At 41.6% G+C, this 26,671-nt stretch overlaps 1 protein-coding gene across 1 annotated transcript; it reads right to left on the bottom strand.

Annotated features, from left to right (window-relative positions):
- Positions 1–10,559: 10,559 nt before the first annotated feature.
- On the bottom strand, positions 10,560–12,647 carry DRD5 (dopamine receptor D5). Its single transcript, XM_061379942.1, has one exon. It carries the CDS (start codon positions 12,645–12,647, stop codon positions 11,190–11,192), a length of 1,458 nt encoding a protein of 485 aa, XP_061235926.1. The 3' UTR covers positions 10,560–11,189.
- Positions 12,648–26,671: the final 14,024 nt, after the last annotated feature.

Below are 26,671 nucleotides of genomic sequence, written 5' to 3'. Positions count from 1 at the left end.
ATAATTTCTATCGTATAATCTTTCTAGATTTTGTAGGTGAAAGAAAGAACTTAATATCAACATTTACAGGCTGCTGATAACTGGTAGGAAAGAGCAGTATCTGAAATCAGAACTTCTGAACTCTCTAGCAGAATCCTCCTACTACAACCAATACAGACTGGTAAATTTTGGTAAAACCTGAACTGAACTAAAATGACACATCCTGAATCCTCCAGTAATAAAGAGGTGTGAGAGTCATCAATTAGCAGTCTGATCACACAGTGTGCTTCTGCACATAGACTGTGGTTCTTGGGGTCCTGGAAAGCAGAGGAGGTGCAGAAAAGCAGGGTTCCCAGAAGGAAATAGTCATCTTGGAAAGAAGAAGGGAGCCTGGAAAGAAGAAAGTTGAGATCTTAGCTAGAGGAAAGATCTGGAAAGTAGGTTTCCTCCAGCTATTGATTTGCAGCTCCCTAAGGAAGCTTTAAGAGGCTTTTAGGACAACCTATGCAATCTTACAAAATAGAAAATAACTTTCCTCCTGCACCAAACAACTTTCTCTAAGGTTCCAAATAATATGCTAGGAAATTAAAGAGAGGACAGACAACAAAAAGACAACTTTAGAATGGCAAAGTCATCTCTTTTAAACCATCTTCACCACTGAACAATCTGTCCTGTTAGATTAAAGTTATAAAGATTGTATTGCTGCCACCACTGAATTCATCACATTTGCTTGTATCACAAGGCACTGAAGCATACCAGCTTTTAAAAAAGCAACTGAAAGTTGGCTCTGCCTCTTTGAGCCACAAAATAAAGCCCTCAGCCCAGAAACATTAAATTAAGGACATGTTTTAGCCTCCTAAAGGAGGCTGTCTGAATGTGCAAAGAGGCACAGATGTAACACAAGCTATTCTCCATCCAGCACAAGATGGTGGAAATGTCACATAAGGTGGTCCTCATTTTACATCTATTGCTCCCAGTGCTGCAAAATCCTGCTCCAGGGTCTTTTAATAGCCCCTGTACATGAATGGATGAAGTAGTGCGTCTGGGTCAGTGGTCTGCTTCAGTTCACAGCGAAAGAATATGAATCAGACACTGAACCAAGTGACGCTTACAAGCAAGAAGGGGTGATCCTGCTTAATCTGTGCTTGCAGAACCATTCATTTTCCACACTTTCATGTTGCATTTCAAAGTCTGTCCAGCTGGGATCCAGACTCACTTGCAACATGTACAGGCATGTTGCAAATGGACCGAGTAAATGCATCTGTAATCTGGAAGATATTAAAATTATTACATTTACACTTATGTGGAATTTAGGGCAACTGTCTTGAAAAAAAAAATCCCACTTCCACACCCAGCAGATTTTCAAGGCAATATTGTCTCCAAGTGCCTAAAGCTGTGCCATCGCATACACCACACTGGTCTTCATTTTTGCTGAGACACCTTCCCACCATCTATGGAGGGCTGGCACCTGAGGACTAGGTATTCCTGCATTGCTGGCACTTGCTTGATTTAGCAAACACATTCAGAGCCTGCCATTTAGTATGACTCAGAAATACAGCCAGTAAAGACAGTATTTGTAATGTATATTGTACTCTAGTTCTTAGAGACCCTGCTGAAAACAGGGATTAGCTTCTGCCACCTCTGAGGACAGCTGCTGAGCTGCAGTGTGGGTAGGGGTCCTCTCTCCCTTTCTCAAGCCTGGGGCACTACTAGGCCTATACTGTGGTGTGCATGGATCCAGAGGGAGTACCAGTATGAGACGTTGAATTTTACCTGGTGCAGATCTTTCTGCTAACATAGTGAATACAATCAAGCACTGTTATTTTCACTTTTCATCAACAGTATATAAGAAAAGCATTTAAATTTTGGAGTTTACTCTGCCAATTTCTGCAGGCTGTTACCATCACCTGGGTATCCCGAGGGACACCACTAAAAGGTTAAGAAAAAAAATACAGAAGCATTCTTCAAAGATGTAAACCAGTGTGAGTCTTGTACAGTATAGAACTGAAGATATGACAATATCTAAATATTTATTTATGAAGTTAAGCTGTCTCTTAAGTTCATTTCCAACCATCCCATCACTGTACAAAAGAACCTCTACTCAACAGGCAAACTGATAAGAGAAGTTGGTACCTTTGTATTTGAAAAAAATACCACTAATATTCGTATTTAACAGAAAGCAGAACCTCCACATCTTTCGTACTTGAACATTGGCAGATTTGGTCTTGAGTCACTAAAAATCAGCTCCATAATGTCATGTTACAAGGCACTACAGGAGATCAGCTTTTCACAATGAATATATGCATAGCAGCAGATTTTGACTATTTTCAATACCTTATTTGCAGAGATTAAAGAAATCATAATACTGACACACTCAGCACCATTCTACCAGAGATTTCAAATGGGACTAGGCACCTTCAGAAAGTTTCCATAAGACAGATTTGCGCAGAACTAGGACAAACCTCTCAAATTCTCTACCATCAAGCAGTAAAACCAGCACTATAAAGCACAGTGGGAAGATGATCTCGAAGCCCTCTTTGCTCTCCATTCCTTGACTAAGTATTCCTTGCGGGATGATGTAAGGTGTCACTGTGGAAGTTATTTTCCAAGTTTTAACACAATGAGATAAATATTACAGCTCTTCACCTACTACCTAGCAGGCTCACACTTGAGTTGTACCTGTTCAATGATAAAATGAAGTGGCAATTATTGCAGTTATTCAGAAGTGGGAGGAGGAGATAGCACAGGGCAAGAGACTCTGTGAATCTTGGGAGCAGAACACATGGTTGTCTACTCTCAGTCCTCTGTCATCTTCCCCTCCGAAATCTCACCCACCTCTGTACAGCCTCCCAGAACCCACAAGCTCTCAGGGTTGCTCACTGCCGAGACCCCATCCTGACCCTTTCCACTTCATTTCACCACTTGCTTCGAAAAATACTGACCTCTGTTATCACCCCTGCCTCAACCATCTGGAACAGTATCAATTCCTCCTGGTCCCCTGCCTTCTTCAGATGCCACCAGATTTCTAGCTTGCTGAACCCTCAGCTGATTTCTCTCATTCCTCCATAAAATTGTCTCCTTACCTCTTACCAGGCTATCTTCTTCCCTCTGCTCAGACATGGCTTTGCTGCTACCAGGATGTTCAATCATGCTTACTTTGGTCACTGTTGCTCAGCTGGTCCTCAAATTTGCACTCTTCTCTCTCATTTGACTTATGAAACCTTGATCCTTTGCAAATACTATTTTTGAAAGAAAGATATTTTTTAATTATTAAAGTAGTTTTTTAATACAGAAAATACTTCTACCTAAGATGCCAATTAAAATTCAGACATCGTGTTACCTAAGTAGGATGCTTTGAAGGATCATGCAATACATTTTACTTTATGAGGAAGCAGAAACCCTTTGCACGTTGCCAAAAATTTGCACTTTTGTTTCACTGAATATTAAACAAAGCATTATTTAATATCCATCGCTAAGAGACATCCAAGAGGTACTTCTAAATCATTCCCTTTTCTTACTTATCTCCAAATGCTTAGAGACAAAGATCAATTAGCAAATCATTATAAAAACTCTTTGAATATAAAATAGTTGAAAGGATTTTGTGCACTCCCTCTCCCTGCACAATTCAAGTTTGGGTTTTCAAAGATTCTCAACTCTACACATAAGGGAGACTGCATAATTTTATTTGATTGTCATGATGAAAGAATAATAGTAAAATGGTAAGATCTGACTTGCTTCCTTCTGGGTGAATTTGCACACTTTGTATTTAGAGTGAGAGAAACATTTAATTATCCTGTAAATATGATGAAATATGTTTTTGTCTACGTATCTATAAAAGAACATATGCATGCATGTAGGTGTATAATATCAAACACATATATTCTTCACAATGAAAACATCCAGTCTTTATTTCTATAGAAAGCTAAAAATTCAACCTCTGTAGAAAACACCTCTGTTTATCCCAAATACTGATTCATTCTCATTTTATATTATTAAGCAAACTCCCTAAGAGCTTTAAAAAAATTCTATTTACACTAGTCCAATAAAATTGTGTTTCTGTTGAATATTCTTGTGTTCAGGAGGGAAATGTTGTTTGGGAAAAATACAGCCAACCAACCAAACAACATTAAGAGACCCGAAAGATACCCTTTGGGCTGGAGACATAACGTAATTTAAGTGTAGCTTGAGGTAGTTCCAGATTTGGTGACAATGAGGTACCCAAGCAGCTAACTCCATGCCAGGAGCTTCTGTTCACTGAAGGAGACTAATTATATGAAGTCAAAAGAGAAAGCAAAAGGTCAAGGCCAAAGGCTAGAGATGTGGATTTTTAATCTTACTGAAAGCCTTTCTGATTGGAAAAATGAGGCCAAAGGGTAAAAGAGGGCACGCTGAACTTCCGGGTTAATATTTCAGTCATGGGACATTTCCAAAACTGCAGCAGGTCAGCTGCAGACAGGAATTTTCCAGTGTCCTCCAAAGCAACCAAGCTCATGCTGCAGCTGAGGCTCATCTCTGCTCCGCAGCCACCAGACTCCTCAGCAGCTCTGGGAAAACTATAGGAATTTAGGATTTCTTCCACTCAGTATTAGGACCCTAAACAATGGCATATGTGCAGTTCAGAAACCAAAACCCTGAGCAGCTACTGTAGCCACATCCATCCAAGCACTAACCAGGAAGCAGATAAACCAGAGAGGCTACACCAACCAGATGTCATTTACAACTACTTTTTTCAGGGCATAACCTCACAAAAGAAAAATATGGTTTCTCTTTTATGTAGTAAATGCAGGTCAAAGCAGTTGTTAAAGAGTTCAGATTTCCTATTACATGTAGATTTGAGCATCACCCTTGTAAGCAAGTGGTCTACCATGCAGCCAAAGTCAAGGAAGCTGGCATTTGTCGGCGAGTCCAAGGTGCTTGCATGTTAGGAATGACTCAGTGATGTGCAGCCCCTGCATGGGCTGACTCTCACTAGACCAGCTTCATGTGAACTGATCTGTATATGTTGCTACTGTTTCCTTCCATATTTTTCAGATCTTCCTGCTAATGTAAATCAGCATTTTATTAGTAGCAGGGTCAGAGCGTTCCAGCCTCTGGTAGCAATGAGAGTGCAGTACAAGATATAAACAAGTATTTGTTATTAACAGTGGGGATTAATTCATGGGAAGAGTTCTTAATATTTTTTTATGATTACTACAATGTACTTTTCAAACTCCACAAATGTGACTGTGAGGGCTGTGATATAAATGATTAAGCCCATAAAAATGTTTATCCTCCTTAAACAGCTATCTGTCCATTATAAATATAATTGAATATATTATCTCCACTCACAACTGAGAATGGATTTAGACAGACAAGATAAAATCATCTTGTAAGTTTTCTATTAAACTTAAGTTCCCTGTGGCTGGCCAGCAAGCTCCCAAAAGAAACCAATCTATCACCTGCTTCAGATGACAATATTATTTCCACTCTTTACACCCTTAACCTCATTATTGTTCACTGCAATCGTACCACTGCTACAATAAACAAAATATTGAAGAAAGAGGCGTATCTTTGCTGCCCCATTACTAATGGAAATGTCCTCATCTATAGGTGTGTTTGTGCACATCAGTGCTTTTAGACCAAAAGTGTACCCTTTAAAACATCAGCTCAGACTTAGAGATGTGTGTCCTGGGTTCAGCAGTAGCAGTCGTTTTTCTCCTTCTTAGTAGCTGGGACAGCGCTGTGTTTTGACTTTTGGCCTGGGAACAGTGCTGATAACACTGATGTTTTAGTCTGACCAAGGACTTTCTGAGCCTCGTGCTCTCCCAGGGAGGAGGGGAAGCTGGGAGGAAGCAGAGACAGGACACCTGACCCAAACTGACCAAAGAGGTATTCCATACCACAGCACGTCATGCCAAGGATGTAACTGAGAGTTACCCAGAAGGGCTAGTACACTGCGGGGCTGGAGGAGGTACTTGGTGCTTGGTCTGGTGGGGAGGGGGGAGTTATCAGTCGGCTGGTGCTGAGGTGTTGTATTCTCTTCCCTTGTTATTTCCTTTATCATTACTATTATTGGTGGTAGCAGTAGTGATTTGTGTTATACCTTAGTTACTAAATTGTTCTTATCTCAACCCGTGGGAGTTGCATTCTTTTCGATTCTCCTCTCCATCCCTCCGGGAGTAGGGGGAGGGAAAGAAAGGGGGGGAGTGAGTGAACGAGCTGCCTGACTGGTTTTAAACCACGACAATGTGTTGTTCTGTTCATAAAAGCATAGCACACTATACAGTTGCCAGGGCACTAAAAATGCAGTCAGTTGTGGCAGATCTGAGATTTGATTAAAGTGGAGTTTCTCTATGTGAACTTTATGAAGCACCTGGAAAGACTGAAAAGCCTTACAAAGTTTAAAAACAAATAAGTAAATCTGTATAAAAGAATTATTTCTCCAGATCAGCCATTCAGTGTGCCAACTTTAACAAGTCATCACCCACTCGCAGAAAATAACAACAGTAATGTTCATAAGAAGTAACAGTAGTAATATTTATAAGAAGCCATGAGAAATAATTTCATTGCTCTGTGACCAAAGCCCACATCCATCAGGGAGGTCTTCTAATAATTTAAATAGGCACTGAATAATTTTAAAGATCTGATGAATCCAATTAAACAGTAGCAAAGATGGCCCCAGAGAAGAAAAAGGAATCTCTGCATCATTATTAGCATCAACATAGGTGCATACCCTGCCTTCTGTGTGACAGTGATAAAAATACCCTCTGCATTAGGAGTGGTGATTTTGGCACACACAAACAGCTGAGGGACTTGTGACCTCTCATGCCTCCATGTCTGATGCATGTTCTGAACACTGCCTCCAGTGTTGTCAGTCTCTTCAAAGCTGAGTTTACACATGATTGACTCCTAAGTGGTGTAAGATTGTGCTTAGTGTTATTTCCACAAGAAGTTTTCCTAATTCTGAAGCCTTTTTTTGATATATGTTACAAAAATACAGGAGTTCTCAGTAGGCAGCCTCCCTGCAGATACACACCAGATGTGACTGGCAAAGGCAAAAAACACAATTAAAACAAAGGGATGAAGTACCTAACTTACAAAAAATATTGCAGCAATTTCTCTCCCCGTGGGAAGTGTTTTGTTTGTGCTCATCTCTGAGAAGTTCATCTACGTTTCTTTAGCTTGGGGAGAAATAACAAACACTGCACAACCCACCATCCCTTGTTAAAGCCAGAGCTTTAACAAGACCCCCTCTAGGGGGCTGAATAATGGTGTTTGCAACATTTTACACAAAACACTGCTCTTTCATGTACTCCATGTCCCATCTTCTTAAAAATGAGCTGACATACTTTCATATGTTCTGTTCTTTCACTGAAATGAACTCCTCTGCCATCAGTTAACTCAGGCAGAAAACATATGGGCTACTGATACACTGACCCTCCCTTGATGTGGAGTTATCCAGGAGCAACAAAGTAAGCTGTAACACAAGATTTGGCTGGCCAAGAGGTAATTTAACAGTGACACATATTGCAAGGTAAGATTTCTAAACAGTAACATGAAATAGAAACTGGAAATAATCTGGGGCCTTGAAGATCAGCCATCAGGACTAGACTGAGTAATGATGACTCGAAACTGCACCGTACATTCAAATCATTAAAGTATAAGGGACAGAAAAGAAAACAAACCTAAAACAGAGCTAGCAACAAGTGATCATGCTTAATTAGGAAGTAAAATGCATGACAGGAGCAAGGTGACTTTAACAGAAGAAAGCATGTTGATGGGAGGCACAAAACCATTGGCACAGATGAGTTCCAGAGTGACACCACAAGGATATGAGGATTATAAAAATCTGCTTGCACTTCCAGTGAACTCTGCTCTAAGGCTAGGCAGATGCATTAGTCCTTAAGAGAGAAACCATTAAAAAAGTAGGGCAGCAGTTTCATCTGAGAGAAACAAGTTAAAACAATCCTTTGGGGGGATGTTTTCATTAAAACGGTCAGCCCCTTTTTACAGTTCTTTTTGAAAGATTATCTTACTAATTCTGAATACTGTAGCTTTGCCAGTGTAGGTAATTAGGACACATTAAAAAAACAACAAATTACCTCTATGTTATGAGTCAAGGAAAGGGTTTTCTTTCAGCTACGTAAGGTCAAGCTGTGCTTCCAGCAACAATAAGTACCTTCTGTCTGTCTTTTGAAGCAGAAATGTTCCCTTTCAGATGCTCCTGGACTCCAAGGGATGAAGCCCTGTGACAGGTACACTTTCCCAGGACAGAGTTTCTGTGATAAAGCCACGACCAGAACACATTTACCAGCTGGAGTCATAAACTAAAAATTAGTAATACAGTTTTCTTTATTGTCTTAATCATGCTCCCATATTCTGGGGGCATGCTAACAATTGCCTTCCTTCAGATCTAAGATAATACTGATTGTAATATTCTGTGAAAAGCTGTTACATAAACCCACTGATGGAGCTGTCATCTTCCTGCATCCCACCATTAGCCCACCCACTTATTCCAGACACCCAGGCAGGTAAAGCCTCAATGGGAAGAAAAACACCTGTCAGGGTGATGCACTGGCACTTCTTGTACACATCTACCTCTCCACCACACCTGCAGTAAATGAGGTCCAAGGGAACTGTCACACCACCAGCACAGGGATTATTCGGAAGACGAAAAGCTTCTTATGGAGGTGGGGGGACACCCTCTTCACTCTTAAGACTGAAACTGTTTGGCTGCTCTGTTCTGCTGCTGGAACAGGATGTAACATGCACCATCAGACTGCGCAGCCTGTTAGCATGCAGGTGCTCAGAAACAGATCATGTTTTTCCTTTCCCCATGTCCCTGGGCTGCTTCTCATTCAATACGGACAAAATTGGATGAAATACTGCTGTTGCCCTGGGAGCTGGGGTCAGTGCCAGGTGTCTGCATCTCTTGCACCTGGTTATGATAGGCTTTTTTCACAGATGCAGAAAGTTTAACATGCTGTGCCAGGCTCAAAATGTGAGTAGTAACTAGAAAATAAAAAATATAAATTCTGGTTAGGATAATTCATCACGGCACCATAAAAAGCAGTTTCCTTCATTTTTATTTGGGAAAATGATTTTATTCTAGGCAAGTTTATCTAACCAGCACAGGTAGAACTATGGTTAACTCTTGGCAACGTATGATTGCTTTAGTAGAGGAACAGTGACGTACTTCCCCTCAATGTCAAGCCATTACTAGGTTGAACCTGGTTATAGGCATTAGAGCTGTTTTATAAGCTTCCCTAAGCCACAGTCACAATACACGTTTCTGAGGTCAGCTGTAGACAGATATTACACCAAGATTTCATGTCAACAGCAAAGAAAACACTCAGGTAGATGTCAGTCTTCGGTGACAAGCAATTGAAAAGGTAATCCAAAACGATAATATAACCAGTTAATATCAAAGACTACACACAAAAAAGTGTTGCTTGCAGACAAAACCAGACTGCAGCAGGGGACACCACGACAGGATTTCAGTCACATGCTTTCTGAACTTCTCCCACCCCATACCCTAAGGGGAGGTAAGACAATCCCCAAACCAGTATTAAGAACTTCAGAGAGGCTCAGCAGTAAGTCTGTAACATTCACAACTCCCAGCACCTGATTTAATTACTTCCCCTGAACTGTGCTGCCTAGTGCAGGTCCTGCTTCTACACCTTACATTATATGGGGGCCTTCAGTTCCCAGTTAGGCAGGATGGGGGAGGCTCCAGGTCAGGGCTGGGAATGCTACTGAATCTGCATTTACAATCTGATTTAAATCGGCTCAGGTCATGGCATGGGTATTTTTAAAGGGTAAATGAATTCAGAAGTTGTTCATTTTGGGAGCCAAAACTTGAAATAAATACAGGTAATACTATTGCTACCTTCAATCATTTGTCTTGGAGCTAAGATGACTTTTGATTTCTGAGCTGAAAGGTTACAAATGTTTCTAAATAAAACATTCCATTCGATGTAAATCTTTCAATAGAAACGGAGTTTAAAATACCCTTTTTCACTTTTTAAAGACTGCTTTAAAATGTTTGTAGAGTCAAAGCACTTAAAGTATATTTAGGTTCTGGTTAATAAGTAAATAACTAAACATAATACATTCCCTGCATTTTTTTTCTTCTCGTGGTTTGAGTGATGGGTTTGAGTTCACTAATGTCTACACTGGAAAATTATTATTATATGATTACCAACATCATTTTCAAACATAATTGTTGGGTTTTGACACATCCAGCTCCTAATTCTGTCACCAAAATTCTTCCCAATAATAGCATCTTTAAAAACATCGAAGTATAGAATTAAGTGGAAAGTTTTCATAGCTTGTGGATATCTATAGTTGATGTTCTTAGCTGCAGAGAGGGACAGCATCAGTTATAATATTAAAGAAAAACAGGCATAAATCTAGCTGTAACTAGAGCCATATATAAAGTTCATTTAACTCAATCATTCCTGAGCCTTGCTTTTATTCCAAAACTGTATTTTCTATATAGACTATTTTGTCATAGGTGTCAGCCATTCTAACCTTCCAAATAGAAACATGGAAGTTTGAATACTTGTTGTAAAACTTTCAGAGTGACAAATGAAAGATAATAACCCTTTGATCAATGTAACTTTTATTTATTCATCTGGGAACACGGCAAGGGTATCATAGGCAACCACGCCGCCTAGAACATGGATTTCACATAAACTGTTTCGGCAGAAACACGCATTTAAATAATCATCCTAATCACCACCTTATAGCACTATCTTAAAAATAAAAAATAGAAAAATAAATAGAGGAAGAAAATCAAACCCAAACCAACAGATAAAATAAACACAAGATCTGAACAAATGAACAGCCTAGAAGTTTTCTCTGTTTAACATCTCTGCCAGCCACCTCTGTCCCTGACTTTAGAAGTTGCAATACTTAGCACTGACAATGGCATCTTTCATTTGCAAACATGTTATAAACAGGAACTGACTGTAATTATACCACAGTACCTCACCCCAGCAATCAATGTGACTGCATGGTCCTTTCTCAGCCTGGGGAAGTGCTGAATTAAGCCTGCGCTGCCAGCTCCCTGCATGACAATGTCTACATCCTGCAAAGTGCTACACGTAGAATTGAGTTTATCACAAAGTGACCGACCAAACTATAGCGTAAAATCAAGCAGGTTTTTCAACTCAGTGCTAATATTTAGTTTTATAATCCAAGAAGAACTGACCAGGGCAGGATGCAATTTAATGTAAACCATTTGAAGTGAAAGGTGTTATTTTGCCTAGTGAAATCTCCCTCTCACAGTCCAGCTCACAGGCAGAGTCAGTGGCAATCTCATGGTCAGGGGAGATCTGGGACATCCTATCAAAAGGGTCCTCACGATTTTCCTCACAGTCAACCACATTTGGGATCATGTTAACATAAGCTGTCACTATCTCCTTGTGGAAAAGGGTGTCCTGGTTGTAAGACATAAGCTCATTGCTTATATTAACAGTCTCCACTGGAGTACCAGAGCAAAACTGACCGCATCCCAGAAGGTTGGAGAAGACCTTTCTAAAGTCAGCATTAAAGGCATAGATGATGGGATTGAGGGAGGAGTTGGCCCAACCAAACCAGACGAAGATATTAAAGGTGGTCTCACTGACACAGGGAAGACCAGCATGGGGGTCACTGGGTGGGCTCTCACAGAAGGGAACCATGCAATTCAAGATGAAGAACGGCAACCAGCAGCAGACAAAGACACCCATGATGACAGAGAGCGTCTTCAACACCTTGGTTTCTTTCCTGATGGAGGACTTGAGGCTCGTGTGATGGTGGCAGTCAACGTGGCTGCTCCGGCAGCTCTGTGCATGCTCAACTGCCCTCTCCAGGGATGAGATACGACGAATCTGCACCTGGGCAATGCGATAGATTCGAGTGTAGGTAACTATCATGATAGCCACTGGGATATAAAAACTGATCAAGGAGGATGAAATAGCATAAGTCCTGTTGAGGCTGGAGTCACAGCTCTCTGATGGTCCAGTGAGGGTATCATTGCTGTCAGAGGTCCCATCAGAGGGTCTCATTGCTGCTAATGCCACCCATGTGGTGCTCATATCTTCTGCCCAGGTGGTAACAGCACCTGCTGCTGCCCAGCCAGTGCCAAACCCATCTCCAATATCACCAGCATCCACAAGATCTCCACCTTTGTGCCAGTTGAGCTGGACAGGGATGAAGGAGATGAGCACAGACAAAGCCCACGCCACACTGATCATCACCAGCGCCAACCGTTGGGTCATCTTCCTCTCATAGCGGAAAGGGCTGGAAATGGCCCAGTACCTGTCCACGCTGATCACGCACAGGTTCAGGATGGAGGCTGTGGAGCACATGATATCAAAAGCCACCCAGACGTTGCAGAAAGCCCCAAAGGGCCAGTACCCAGCCACCTCTGCCACTGCCTTCCAGGGCATGACTAGCACAGCAACCAGCAGGTCCGAGACAGCCAGGGACACGATGAAGATGTTGGTGACCTTGCTCCTCAGGTGCCGGTAGCGGACGATGGCCGCGCACACCAGCACGTTCCCGAAGAGAGTCCAGAGGATGAGCAGAGCCAGCAAGCTGCCCGCCGCCACCTGCGCCGCCCCGGGGGCGCCCACCGACTCCCGCGCCCCGCCTGAGGGTCCCGTCGCCGGCGGCAGAGGGCTCCGGCCGCCCTGCAGCATGGCTGGCGGCTCCCGCCGGCGGCGGGGCGGCGGCGGCCGGGACGCGCCGAGCAGGCAGTGCCGCCCGGCCCCATGGGCCCACTGCCCCCCCGCCCCGCCGCCACCCCGGCCGGATGAGCTCTGATCGGCGGCTCAGCGCGTACCGGGCTCCGGACTCTGCCGCTCAGCGCGCCCCGCGCGCGGGGTCCCCGTCCCGCAGATCAGCGCGCCTCCCTGCGCGGGGTCTGCGCCCCGCGGCCCCTGATCGGCCTTCCCACCCAGCTGCTCGGCGCGGGTTCCCCTGTGCGGGGTCTCTGCTCCGCGGCTCCCAGCGGGGATCCCCGCTCCGCAGTTCGGTGCGTTCCCAGTGCGTTCTCTGTCCCCGCTGTGGGTACCCGCCTCTCGTCCTCTCGCCTGCCCTCTCTGCTGCGCGGCTCAGAGCGCACCCTGCTCAGGGTACCCTCTCCGCTCCCGCTCTTCGAGGTGGCCGCTCCGCGCTGCGCGGCTCCTCGCCCCCGCGGCTCCCGGTGCCTCCCGCTCGGGCTGACAGCTCCGCCCGCTCGGCACCCGCTGGCGCTCCCAGTGCAGCAGAGCGGAACCCCCGTGGCCGCCTCCCGTTGCCTGCTCCCGGCTGCCCGACACCCGCTCCCCGAGCAGCCTCTTCCGCCCCCGGCCGCCCTATGATCATGCTCCGCCGCCGGGGCGCCCCGTCCGGGCCGGCTGCCCTGCGGTGCTCCTCTCCTCCTGCCAGAAACCCTCGCAATTATTTCGCAGCCTTTACCAGCTTTGCGCGGTGGTTTTGCGCCGCTGGAGGCAAGAGCGCGGTTCCACAGCGGGGAATGGGGAATACCCATCCAGCATCCCCAGGGGAGCGAGCGGGGCTGCCCAGAACGGGCACGGCTTCTCTCTGGGAACGAGTGGGGTTGAAAGTTGCCGTAGGGGGAATGGAACTTGTCTGGGTTGCTTCTATCGGGGAGGAGAACGTAACCTATGTTAGTAACTGTTTCAAAGGGTTCTGTTGGATGGCAGGGATGTGCTACAGGCAAGAAACCTGGCAAAGGAAATACAGTTCTCTCTCTTTTCAGTCTTCATGGGATGAATCTGTCTCCTTGATAGGGCTCCAGCACAGCAAGAAAACTAAGCAGTACAGATGTGAATGCTGCGTGGTTGGACTCTCCATGCACTGATGTCATGCCTGTGTTTTAAAGAACATAAAATCCCAGAGTGGTTAGGGTTGGAAGGGACCTTAAAGGCCACCTAGCTCCAAACCCCCTGACATGAGCAGGGACACCTTCCACTAGACCAGGTTGCCCAGAATCTGATCCAACCTGGCCTTGAACACTGCCAGGGATGGGCAGCCACAGTTTCTCTGGGCAACCTGTGCCAGTGCCTCACCACCCTCATAGTAAAGAACTTCTTCCTTATATCTAATCTAAATCCACCCTCTTTCAGTTTTAAGTCATTCCCCCTTGTTCTGTCACTATGTGCCCTTATAACAAGCTCCTCTCCAGATTACTTGTAGGCCCCCTTTAGGCATTGGCAGCTGCTTTAAGGTCTCCCCAGAGCCTACAGACTTCTTCAGCCTAAACAGCCCCAGCTCTTCCAGCCTGTCCCCATAGCAGAGGTGCTCCTTTAAACATGTTTTAGCTATTTTTATTAAAAATATTACAGATTTAGTTTCTCCAAAACTTAATTCTGTTTTAAAACTGTGTCGAGATCAAACCCATTCTTGACTCAACAGCCTGTTTTGTCACCATGAAGGCTAAGAAAGCCATTCTTCAGGAGCCTGCCAGCTACTTCTCCGGGCAGATGGAGAAGGACAATACTCACTCTACCTCGCTGGATCTGCAGTGACATGAAGGAAGATTTAAATGTTAGAGTTACTAAATACAGAGTAAGAAAAATAAACTCTGCAACCTTTTAAGTAATTTTCTAAAATTCTCACAAGAAAAACTGGAGCTTCTCTTTAGCTCTTGCTTAAGAAATTGGCATTTTTCCATGTTTAGGCAGAGTTATATATAATATTGGAGGTAGAATTTAGCTTTTGTCACCACTGAATTCTAAACAGCACGACTAAAGATGTGATGCTGAGGCAATGTGTTGCTTGCACAAACTCTGCTTTCCTAAGCAATGCCTCCTACAATTCCTATAAACGAAGAAACACATTGCACAGGTAACTGCACATGCCTTGTTGAAGCTGCTGGTCCAGAAATGTGGGTATTTTATGTAAAAAATTGATGATCTGATTGTTTAGCTTGTATTTGTTGTTTCACCAATGTGCATATACATGCGAATCCATCAGCACAGATGATGTATGTAATATGGTATCTATATGCACATACATACTTACATGCATGCAGTCAGTATGCATTAGCTATTTAAATAACCATATGTGTAGGTATCTGTCTCTTAGTAATAATAGTAGCCAAGTAATAAGATAGCCTGTTCACAGCTCAGCAGCACCACGCACACTGGTGGCTCGGGACAACTCTTGTTCTGGTAGTGAAGATGTTGGGCTGTGGTTGGGAGCAGCAGAAGCACAGGCACATGTCTCCCAACAGCTCTGCTGTGTGCGATGGAGTCAGGTGGAGAGGAGGTGCAAGCAGCTGGGAAAGACGCCTTAAGCCATTGAAACTAAAATTGCCAGGATTCACATGCCAGACTTCTAAAGAATGAAATTTTACTATGTTTCCTACAGAAGTGTCTGCAATAGGCAAACCTAAAGTAGAGGGGGGTTTCCAAACTATTTTATCAGCCAAGAGTTTCATTTGGCTCTCTGGCTCCTGCATAACTCATAATTTAGAAGATATAATATCTTCTCCCACCTATTTCATCTTTAGCAAATGTTCTGGAATTTCAGTTGGTGTGAATTGAAGTTACTCACCAGAGATCCCAATGGAAAAATATCTATCATTTAGCTGGGGGAAGTTTCATCATCTGAAGATACACTTCTACCTATACATACACTGGTGGTACAGTCTTCAGTGTTGATCCAACATTTCATGAACACTCAAAACTTCCTTTCAAATCAAAGATATGCATCAGGAGATCCTGAGTATTTTCAATGGTAGTAGAAAAAAAGATTGGTATGCGATGGGGTGGCTCATGTTTGGTTCATCTTTCATATAAGACTAAAACCCACAAGCTAATAGACTATGATGAGCTGGGAAGAGGTGGAGTAGGAGTGGGCGACAGGACAGCTGCTTGTACCAGATTATTCACAGCAGCGCTAGGTCAGAGCAGCAACTGTGTAATGGGGGTGTTTGTGGTGTGTTCTAATATTCCATCCATTGTCATCAACACTTTTGAGCCTGAGATAAAAACTTTAACAGTTATAGGTTATTAGTATCTTTTTTTTTTCACTTTCTGTAGGCAGTTTTGCTTATAAATCTTATTTTAAGACTGCTCCATTAAAACCGCAGCTGTCACTTGCTGAGAGATTTGAGGTGGGGTTTTTTCCATCCTGAAATTATCTTTGCAATGGCTTTTGTGCTTTTCCTTCAGAGCTTTGTCTCTTTTTTCCTTTTTTTTTATTCACCTGTTAAAATTACACTTCTCTCTCACAGCTGGCAGATTGGAAGTAATGGAATTTAACTGCTACTGCAATGGTTCTGAGCAGCAAAAAGAATCTTTGTAGTTCCTCATTTTAAAAACCTGTGCATTGCTCTCTCTTTCCCTTCATTGTCACTCTATTTTCATTTCAAAATACACAGACCCACTGTTCTGCCAAATGATATTTATTTGAAAATAGACAACATTCAGAAATTCACACATTCTCTCATCTGAAAGAGACTTGATGCAAAGAGATAAAAAATAAGTAATGCCGAAAGGAAGTTAAAATATATCAACACAGATGTACTGCTGAGGTTTAGGTTGTAAAGGCATCCCATCAAAAACCTCCCATTATTTAGGCTCTGTAACAGGCAAGAAGAGGTAAAAGTAGAGGTGGGGGAAGCTAGAAATCATAGGATCATTGTACATGAGGCCAATTTAGCCAAGTAGCCAGACATACTCTTAACTGTAGAAGTATGCTGGAGTGAAGCTTTGTTTAGGACCGCAGTTGAATATAGGCTTAAGGTCCATCAGTTTTACTCAGTGAAACTGAAATGCTTTGCTGCACAGGGATGGACAAAGGTGTGGGTGTATATATAGCCACGCAAAAATATTGAGGAAGGAAGGGAAAGAGCTAGTATCACCAATTTATTCAGCACAGAAAAATCCTCACAGACTAGGTCGGGTTCTGCTGTTCATGTTTCAATTAAAAATAAATATGAGCAGTTGGAATATGGTCAGAAAACCATTACAGGAATTATGTCTGGGAAACCTTCCTAGCTGAGCAGGGGGCACCAGGAGGGTTAGGAACAGTTGGCAATCCCTTATGGGGGAAATATTTTCTGATAATAGTTAACTTTTAATCTCTCAGGTATGGTTCTAAAAACTGCACTGGCTACAAACTGAATCTGTGAGAAATCAGGGTAGAGGTGAGGTGCATGTTTTAACAGTGAGGATGTTTAATGGCTGATGTGATTGGTTTGGGGTTGTAAAGGATTTTCCATCACTTGCAGCTTGAAAGCTGAGGCTGAATGCATTTCTTCAAGCCTGCGACTCAGCTCATTCCCCAGCTCGGTCTTGATTCAGATGGTATCAAACAGTGTTCTGTGGTCTGCGCTGTGGGAAAAGTCATTTTAGACAGTTACAGTTATTCCTGCTGGCCTTAAAACCCATTCAAGTTTTTGTTGACTTGGAACAGTGATGGATAGTATTAATTAACCACATGTAACAGAATGAACAGTTCTCCCAGTATCTCTGTTGTTTTTTCTCTGTAATGAGTGCAATGTGGTTCCTACATCAGCCATAGATCACTCTCTGGGTGAAATCATGAAGCAATTGATGCTGCCAGAAGAGATTTCCACAAACTTGTCTTTTCTTTTTTTCTGACCCTGACTTCATTTAAAGCAGTGGTAAAAGATGAATGGTGGCCACCAAGACCAAAAGGAACAGGATTTTTGTAAATGCGATTTCTTGGTGGACTTAGTCACTTTTTTGGCTTTTATCTTATAAAAATGTTATCCTGTATTTGTGGATATTTATAATTTTAGAGTAAAAATTAACATCATTATTTTTAACATAGCAAGAGCTTACCTGATGGTAAAGTGCTGAAGATCAGTGACGTTTGAAGCAAGATAGATAAAGAAAAATATATAAACACCCTGATTTTTACAATGGTACATTTTGGGTATATTATTCGCATTTTCTGGCTGTGCATGGTGTCCTGGGTTGAGCAGTAGCAGTCATTTTTCTCCTTCTTGGTAGCTGGTGCAGTGCTGTGTTTTGACTTTCGGCCTGGGAAGAGAGCTGATAAAAATGATGTTTTGGTTTGGCCAAGGACTTTTATGAGCCTCATGCTCTGCCAGGGAGGAGGGAAGCCGGGAGGAAGCAGAGGCAAGACACCTGACCCAAACTGACCAAAGGAGTATTCCATACCACAGCACGTCATGCCCAGGATGTAACTGGGAGTTACCTGGAAGGGCTAGGACTGTGGGGTTAGACAAGATATCGGTCGGTGATTGGTCTAGCTGGGGGTGGGGTGTTGTATTCTCTTCCCTTGTTATTTCCTTTATCATTACTATCATTGGTGGTAGCAGTAGTGATTTGTGTTATACCTTAGTTACTAAACTGTTCTTATCTCAACCCGTGGGAGTTGCATTCTTTTTGATTCTCCTCTCCGTCCCTCCGGAAGTAGGGGGAGGGCAAGAAGGGGGGAGTGAGTGAACGAGCTGGGTTTAAATCACGACAGCATGGCTATATCTGCCCTGAGAAAATGATCAAGATGAAAAAAGATATTTTAATTTTCTAATATTGAACATGTCAAGATTTTTATTTTTTCTTTAATCAACTATATTACCAAACTGCAAATAAAAACCAGATGGGCTTAATTCCCAAAGAAGCCACTGTAATTTTGTCTCCGGTTTAAACAGTACAATAGTTAGACTTACAGAGCAATTTCAAAACAAATGTCACTGTTCTGTTTTCTCTGTTTTTCTAACCCACTGTATATTAACAGGACCTAAAATTTTATACTGAATGTGTAAATTACAGGCTTTTTTAGATAGTAATTTTTATTAAAACATTTGCAATCAACATAATTTATCTTAGGATTTTACCCTGCCCATTAACTTGGTGTGAGATTGTCTTCCACAGAATGAGTAGGAAAAGCTGATCCTTCATGGAATCAATCAGTAATTTCCATAATGAAAACAGATGCTATTGTGAAGACTTTCAAGTCTGATAGAAAAAGGGAACTCAGAAGACAGAAGTCAACAGCTGGATTTCAGCCTCTTGAGGAACACAGATGATCTCTCGTAAGAGCAGACAGTAACTCATCACCGGGCTTCCCTCCTCCCAAAATGATAGAAGAGAATGAAGCTGGGAAGCAAGACCCCCAAACTTAATCTGCTTTGCTGGCTCTGTGGGACAGCTGTGTCTCACAGGATATCCTGTTGCAAGTTCTAAACGGAAAACTACAATGCAAGGTAATTTTACAAGTGTGTCAACAGTCAGAGCTGATATGGGTTTTAATCTGTATTTTTAAGAGTGGTATAGGACCAGGGCTCAATTTTGTAGTTCAGGATTTTTTTGGGAAAAGAATTCAGTTTCAAATTTTAAATGGTAATGATGAGAACAGGCAACTTTGTCACTTTGAGATAAAGAGCGTGAAATTACTGCTTTTACTTAGTTCTGCTCTTTTTTTGCCTCAAGTTGAGACTTAAAATACTTCTTTAGAATAAACAAGTCTCGTTCATCTCTGTAGCAGAATTTCAGCAGTAGGGGTTAGAAAGTTCTTTGTTAAACACCTATTGCAATAATACTTAGGACTATTAGTGCTATTATGGAACACAGAAGAACAGCTGATGAAGACATCATTAGTCTGCTGACATAAGAGCTATACTGGAATTGACAAAGAAAAACTAAAGGGTATTCTTCTGTCTATCTGTGAGAGAGCAATAGCTATTTATTCTGAATTGTGAATAGCCTTCTGCATACTGATCAACGCATTTCATCCTACAGTGTGTTTAGATTTTTTATCCTCATCGTTTCTCCTTCTCCAAAACACATAAGAAGGGTCGAAGAAGAAACACACACTTTTTCAGGTGCAGAGAGCATCCAACATCCCTTGTAATGGACCTTATGACTGCCATTTTTCTGTCTCACACACTGCACATCACAGGAGGGAATATACAGATCAAAAAGCATATGCTTTTTGATCCAACAAATCAAGACAAATACTCAAATTCCACAAAAAGGCACAGCCACAGTGAACTGGCACAGCATGCAATCTTGGAACAAAACTCTCTTTGGAAAAGAAAGAGATAAGACTGTGGCAGCATCGTTTGGGGCAGGCCCAGAATCTGATCAGTCCTGGTGAATTAGTCTCATGTTCATTTAGAAAATGGCATGTATCTGCACTCCTCTCAGGGAAGCCTTCTGTTAAAACTGACAGCGAGATGTAGGTGGTGACTGTGACACTGGGAGTCAACAGGCTGTCATCCTTGTGTTGGTAAACCAATAACTCTACCCAGTGAGATTTTCTGTATATTACTTTGGCACTGTTGGTCAATCAGAAGACTTACATATACCAGCTTTCCAGATATGTTAAAAGACTGTGCCTTGGGGATGCAGCAGAGGTAACTGTACACAGGCCAGTCTTCATGAGACATAAAATGTGCGTTGATCTGTGATGAAAAGAGTTGCCACAGGGAGCATTGGATTCCTGAATGTCAAAGCAGAAACCAAAGCCAAGGACTGAAACTATCAATTGAAATATTGTCTAACTGCTTTCATCAAAGAAAATATTACATACCAAATTATCATATACTTGTGAATTGTTTGTTGCACGTAGGCTGTACTGATTGCTCTAGCTACCTGCAATAATGATACCTAGCTCTGGAGCTGAATCTTAATCTTAGAACAATCTGCAACTTCTTATTTTTTGCTTCTGTGGCCTTTACAGTTAAAAAAAACAAAACAACCCTAGATAAAGTAAATCCTTTAGTGCTATTGACTGAGATTTGAGGTCTGAAGAGGGATGGGCTATTTTATTTTAGCTGTATCTCTATCCTTTATCTTATGTTTACTCTCTTAATTGCTCTCCACTAATTTATGTTGTCTCAGTGTCAGGTCCCCACCTAGCAGTATGTGTGCTGGCTTGTGCTTATCAGGTCATACCCATACTTGATGGCCACATCTTGCAGTTTCAATGTTGGTGCCACATCTACTTACAGACATGATGTCAAATGCAGGCACAGTCATCTAGGTTCTTGACTCTTACTGCACTGGAAGGGTTTTCTAATGAGCAAAGAAAATTAAAGGTTTGGAAAGAAAAAAAGACGGTCTGATGCTTGGAAAATAACTCAAGAATACTTTCAGAGATATGTTTGGCTAGTGTGCTGTCTTATTAAAGTATTTCTCTGTAAGGAAGCTATTTGATTCAAGCAGGCACTGGTGGAAAATGCTACCTGCGAGTACTGCAGGAGTGCTCCTCATACCTAGGAGAGGAGCAATGTGAGGGACAAGGAAAGGGGTTCACGTAACCAGCTACCATCAACACATTATTACAAACCTATTGCTTAGTAACTCATAGCTTTTAGTTGCTGCCTTACAACAAAGATCATTGCTTAGTAGAGGCTAAACAACTAAATTCAGAAGATGATGGATTTAAATCTGAACCAAACACCAAGTGTAGATTTTGCCCTAGGTATGTTAATTATTTCCACGCATCTTTAAAAGCATTCTGATCTTCAGTGAAGCCTGGTAGATATTTTGTTGCAGAATAAATTAGAATTAAAAAAGTTACTGTGTTCTTGATAATCCTGACTGTGTGTTGGTGTGGTTTAACCCCAGCTGACAAGTCAGTCCCACACAGCCACTCGCTCACACACACACACACACACACACCCCCAGTGGGATGAGGGGGAAAATAGGAAGGATAGAAGTGAGAAAACTGATGGGTTGAGGTAAAGACAGTGTAATAGGTAAGCAAAAGTCACACATGTAAGCAAAGCAAACCAAAGAATTCATTCCCCACTTCCACTGTCAGGCAGTGTTCAGTCATCTCCAGTCAAGCAGGGCTCTGTCATGGGTAATTGTTGCTTGGGAAGACAAATGCCATCACTCCAAATGTCCTCCCTTTTCCTTCTTCTTCCTCCAGCTTTATATGCTGAGCATGGTATGGGATATCCCTTGGCTCAGTTGGGGTCAGCTGTCCCAGCTGTGTCCCCTCCCCACCTCTTGTGCACCCCCAGCCTGCTCACTGGTGGGGTGGTGTGAGAAGCAGAAAAGCCCTTGACTCCATGTAAGCACTGCTCAGCAGTAGCAAATACATCACTGTGCTATCAAGACTGTTTCCAGCACAAATCCAAAACATAGCCTGTCGCTACTATGAAGAGAATTAACTCTGCCCCAGCCAGAACCAGCACATGTGGAAAGAAACTGTTTCTCGTTCTGCTGTGATTAAAATGCTGCTGTGGCTCCCTGGAATTAATGGATCTATGTGCAATTTTCAGGAACTGGCTTTTAATTGCAGTGACATTCAAGCAAAGATGCACTGGAAAATAAATATGAAGCACTCACTGCTTGTGCAAGTTTTGGTAGAAAATCTTGTGTGAAGATAATAAATTGTGTTTGTTGCAAGTGAAGGAGGAAGATGGCAACTGGCTTTCCTGATATCTCTGTTCTTTCACATATTTCCACCTACTACATTCATCTTCATTTCATTCCATGTTCGTAGGCCTGAATTGAGCTCCATTTTTTTCTGGCAGGAACTAGAAAATGTGTTGGTAAAGATTTTACCAAAGGACATATTTAGAGGGTTGAAATTCAGGTCTCTTTTAGGTAAAAATAGTAGTAGAACTGCAGAACTGCAAGTTTTGCTTTAAATCTCAGCCAAAGAAATACCAACAAACTTTAATGATTGACTATTGACATCAAAGTGAAACTTCAAGATCAAATTCATCCTTCAAACCTAATAAAGCTAACCCTGTTTTTTAAGGTTCCCATTTACCAATTGCAGCTGCTTCTATTCTGTTTAAATACAGATCTCGTTTTATTCATGTATGCACAGAATGAGGCCAAATACTTGGGGACAAGGGCTCCCAGTGAATCCAGTGAGCCAGAGCTGTACATACATCATCTCTAATCAGACAGAGACAGGTAGGAAAATTTAAAAATTAGTGTTCGTATTAAAATCTTGAAGCTTTTTATTTCATAGGATTTAGGTGAAATTTAATGAGTGAATGTTTGGTTTTCATAATATATCACATATAAGATGTGGTCAGTGGTGTCTAGAAACTCATTTTTGTAGGATGCAGAAATGAATCATTTAAGGGTATTTGCACATTTGCACATTGACCCTCATATCTCCATTCAACCTGTGTTTTGCATACTGTCAGGTCACATAAAGAACAAATAACGTTCGAGTAGCATTCATTGATTTTGCCAGGCTGCCTTCTGTCCTGCCTTACTAAAACTTCAACGAGGCAGTGACAAGCCTACTCTGATACAAGTAAAGACATAGTGTTACCTTTTAAAATGAAACATCGTTTGTAAAAGCAGAGCCAAGTAGTGTCCAGAAATGTCACCTAAGAGAAAGAACTAAACCTTTTAAAAAGCCGTTTTCTCTTTATTCTTGCAGATGTGATTTATAAGCATTTCTTAATCTTATTAAGTCAGAAATTAAATTAAAACTCATTGGCTACACAAAATATTATCTTCAAGGTGACAAGTATATTACCCTGGTCACATCATTATGATTGAAATTTGCACTCCGTTTTCAGCTATAAACAAGTCCATCAAGCAACAAAACCTTCACCTTAACTAAAATACTATATCTTTTATTTTCTTTTTAACCAAATCCTGCTTCGTTCAGAGCTCTTGCAGGAAAAGGCAGAATAACACAAGCAGGATATAATACTATGTGCTCCTACAGGAAAGAGCATCTTAGATCTTGAAAGATGCTGCTCAATAGAAGAAACAGTCAGCTTTTCTCTTTTTCACTGCAGTAATTAGTCTCACCAGGACCTTACATTCCCTAGTCAATGGAAAGAAGCATGTATTTAGATTACCTGGATAATTGCCCTCTCTGCTGTTCTCTGAAGCCATCTACTTCTTTGCACTAGTATAGTTCACTCAAAGTCTATGGACCACAAGTGGGCCATACAACACCACAGGAATAATATGGTTGGAATTTTTTTGAAATGATTAAAACAGGAAATTCAAAGAAATACCAGTAAAAGGAATCTGTTTCTTTTAGAAAGGCTCGACCATGGCCTTCCTTCACCTTACAATTAGTGTCACTGACACTAAAAAAAATTGGAAAAATGTATGGTTATGTAAATTTGACTCTTTAGGCAAATGCTTGAGGATTGTAGGTATCTTTTTGCACCTTAACAGTCTTTATTCCTGCATATGCATGAATTTAAAAGCTACCCAAGAATCTATTATTGAATAAATGAAATTATCCAGGGTGGAAGGGAGGGAGTGGAAGAGTCTAACAAAAGGATATGATGAACATCAGAGAATAGCTTCCTGATTATGTAGCAAAAATTCAGGATTCTTTACATACCAAGTGCACTTTGGAGTTGACTAAAGAAATTCCCTTAAAAATAAAAAATATCTCTCTAAATAATATTAAATTGGTTACATTCCCTAAAGGTCTCTAGGTAGACCAACTGTCCCCTAGAGGTACCTCAGGAACATAGCAAGGAGCAGCTGTTAATAGCTCTCTCCTGGGTAAGCCAGCCCTCCTGCCTTCTGTCACATGCTTGAGCAGATAGGTAGGCAGAAACAGGGTATCTTCGTGCTATTTCTTATATTTTAAAACCTGTGATAAATTTGTATTGTGATATATGCTAGAGAATAACAAAAAAAAAGAGAATTTTGAAAGCAGGTGTTTGAGCCAGTCAGGTTTAGCATTGATCAGCAAGCTAGAGTTCACACTACAGCAATCTGATTACTGTTCTTGTCTGAAAATCTATGATTCTAAAACGTCCAGAGCTTCATACTCACAGTTGCTTCCAGAGTAGTTAAAATGAGACCCGATTCCAGAAAATATTCTGCATTCAGATGAAACAATATTTTTTTTAGAGAAATCCTGTTGCAGAAACACCTCAAGTTTCTCAGGCTGTCATGGTTTAGACAAGTCTCTGGTCCTGAAACAGCACCATTTAAGTCAGCAGGGTTTCATCAATGCCGCTGTCAATAGCTGCCGAAATAGAATCTGCCAATTTGCATGTTCAGAGCATTTGTTTACTGCCAGACTTCTGCCTTAATTCACTTTTCTGAATAAACTTCCATTTCAGCATTCAAAATTAATTTAATATTGTGGATGACTTAAACTATTTTCATAGTAATGCTAAGAAACAGAAAGGGCTAAGGAATTGCAGATGAAATGTAAGTAAATAAGCATGTTATTTATTTTTGAAACTTCAAAATGTGTGCTGATTGTTTGTAATAGAGCATAGGCCTTTTCTTGGCATTAGGGATTAGGTAGTTCTGTTTTGGTTGAACACAAATGTTGGGAATCAGCTAAAAAGCGTCAATTCTAACTGAAGAATGACATGTGACCCATCCCACAGAAGCAGAGGAAGAGATACAGACTTCCTCTAGCCATCTTCATGAGCACTTAAAAGATGAAGTAGAATTTATGGGCCTCCCTAATTAAATGATTATATTTTTTCTGATATCAGAATTAATTGGAGTGTTGGTCCAACAGTTGATCTCGAAGGAAGATTAAAGCTTTATTTGATTATCTGGGTGGCTCTGTTTACTGTATTTAATGTGGAATCAGTCTGAGAGGAAACCAAGGGAATTGGCTAGAGCTGGTGTTTGCATGGACATAGGTGAGATCAAGCTACTGTGCTCAAGGGGAAAACCAGAAAATACTACTGTCTCGAATGAATATATGAACTAATGGAGATGTGACAAAAGGGCATGAAAAACAGCCCTAGAGAAAGGCAGAGATTACAGCAATGTGATCAGGTGGTGACTCTTAAAACTGTTTCAAATGGAACTGAAATTGCTTTTCTCAAGGAGTTCTCATGCTCAGGTTGATTCATTTAATTCAGACTTCACCTGAGACTTCAGACGAAAGTTGCTTTACTTGATCTGGCTTTTGCAAAAGGCAAAGGTGGTAGGAAAAATTCCGGAGTGTACCACCAACCAGAAAGGAAGATTAATTACATGAAGCGAGTCCTAGTGGCGACCAGGTAACTTATCGAATGGTCTGTGGTTGCCATCTAGTGGTACAAAGCCGAGGTTTTTGTGCTGCTGCATAAGAGCAGGCAAGGCTGCTGAAAACTGTCTCAGAAGCAGACCTCTCCAATTCAGACATATGCCTGCTGTCAGGCAGATGGTGCTGACAACTGTTTTACCGTCCTTTTAGGAGCTGGGAAGGGGCAGAAACTTTGCAGCCTTTCACCCACCAGGTTTAGGACTAGATCATTAATGTGTTAGCAAGGATTATCCAGTAATTGGTCTATCGTTCCCTGTTAGTATTCTGGTCATTGTTCCAGTCTTTTGATATCACAAGCACATATTCTAAATTATTCAGGCACCCAACTTTTCAATGCTTTCTGTGAGAAGTCGGTCAACTAAATATCCTAGGGATTTGAGATTATGTTCTAACAGCTTGTAAACCATGCTTGTAGATCACATGTTTAAAACCTTTGGCCAAGGGCCCTCCAAATTTCTAGAGGCATTAGCTATGCTTTACAGCATCCCTGTATGAAGATATATGATTATCTTCCAACCAGGACATTGAACTATAAAGCCATTAGCTGCTCATAAAAAAGTTGTACAGGGCATATACACCATTCCAGCAATGGAAAGTATATAACTAAACATAAACGTTAAGACTAGTTTGTTCTCTCTTAAAGCATTTCAAGAATGTGTGAATAAAGAATTGAGAAGATTAACTTTATTTCTCAGTTATGTTGTATAGTAAACACAAGACAAGGGAGATGCATTAATAGAAATATATTTTATCAGAA

The sequence above is a fragment of the Neopsephotus bourkii genome, unplaced genomic scaffold (assembly GCF_033783945.1).
Source record: "Neopsephotus bourkii isolate Nb327-2 ecotype Australia unplaced genomic scaffold, CSIRO-AGI_Nbou_v1 NB_1780, whole genome shotgun sequence".
Classification (NCBI taxonomy): Eukaryota; Metazoa; Chordata; class Aves; order Psittaciformes; family Psittacidae; genus Neopsephotus; species Neopsephotus bourkii.
The sequence above is the reverse complement of the archived record's forward strand: the minus strand, read 5'-3'. Positions and strand labels throughout refer to the sequence as shown.

Bases quoted from the DNA above. Each gene is read 5' to 3' on its own strand.
- DRD5 (XM_061379942.1), bottom strand. From the start codon at position 12,647: ATGCTGCAGGGCGGCCGGAGCCCTCTGCCGCCGGCGACGGGACCCTCA.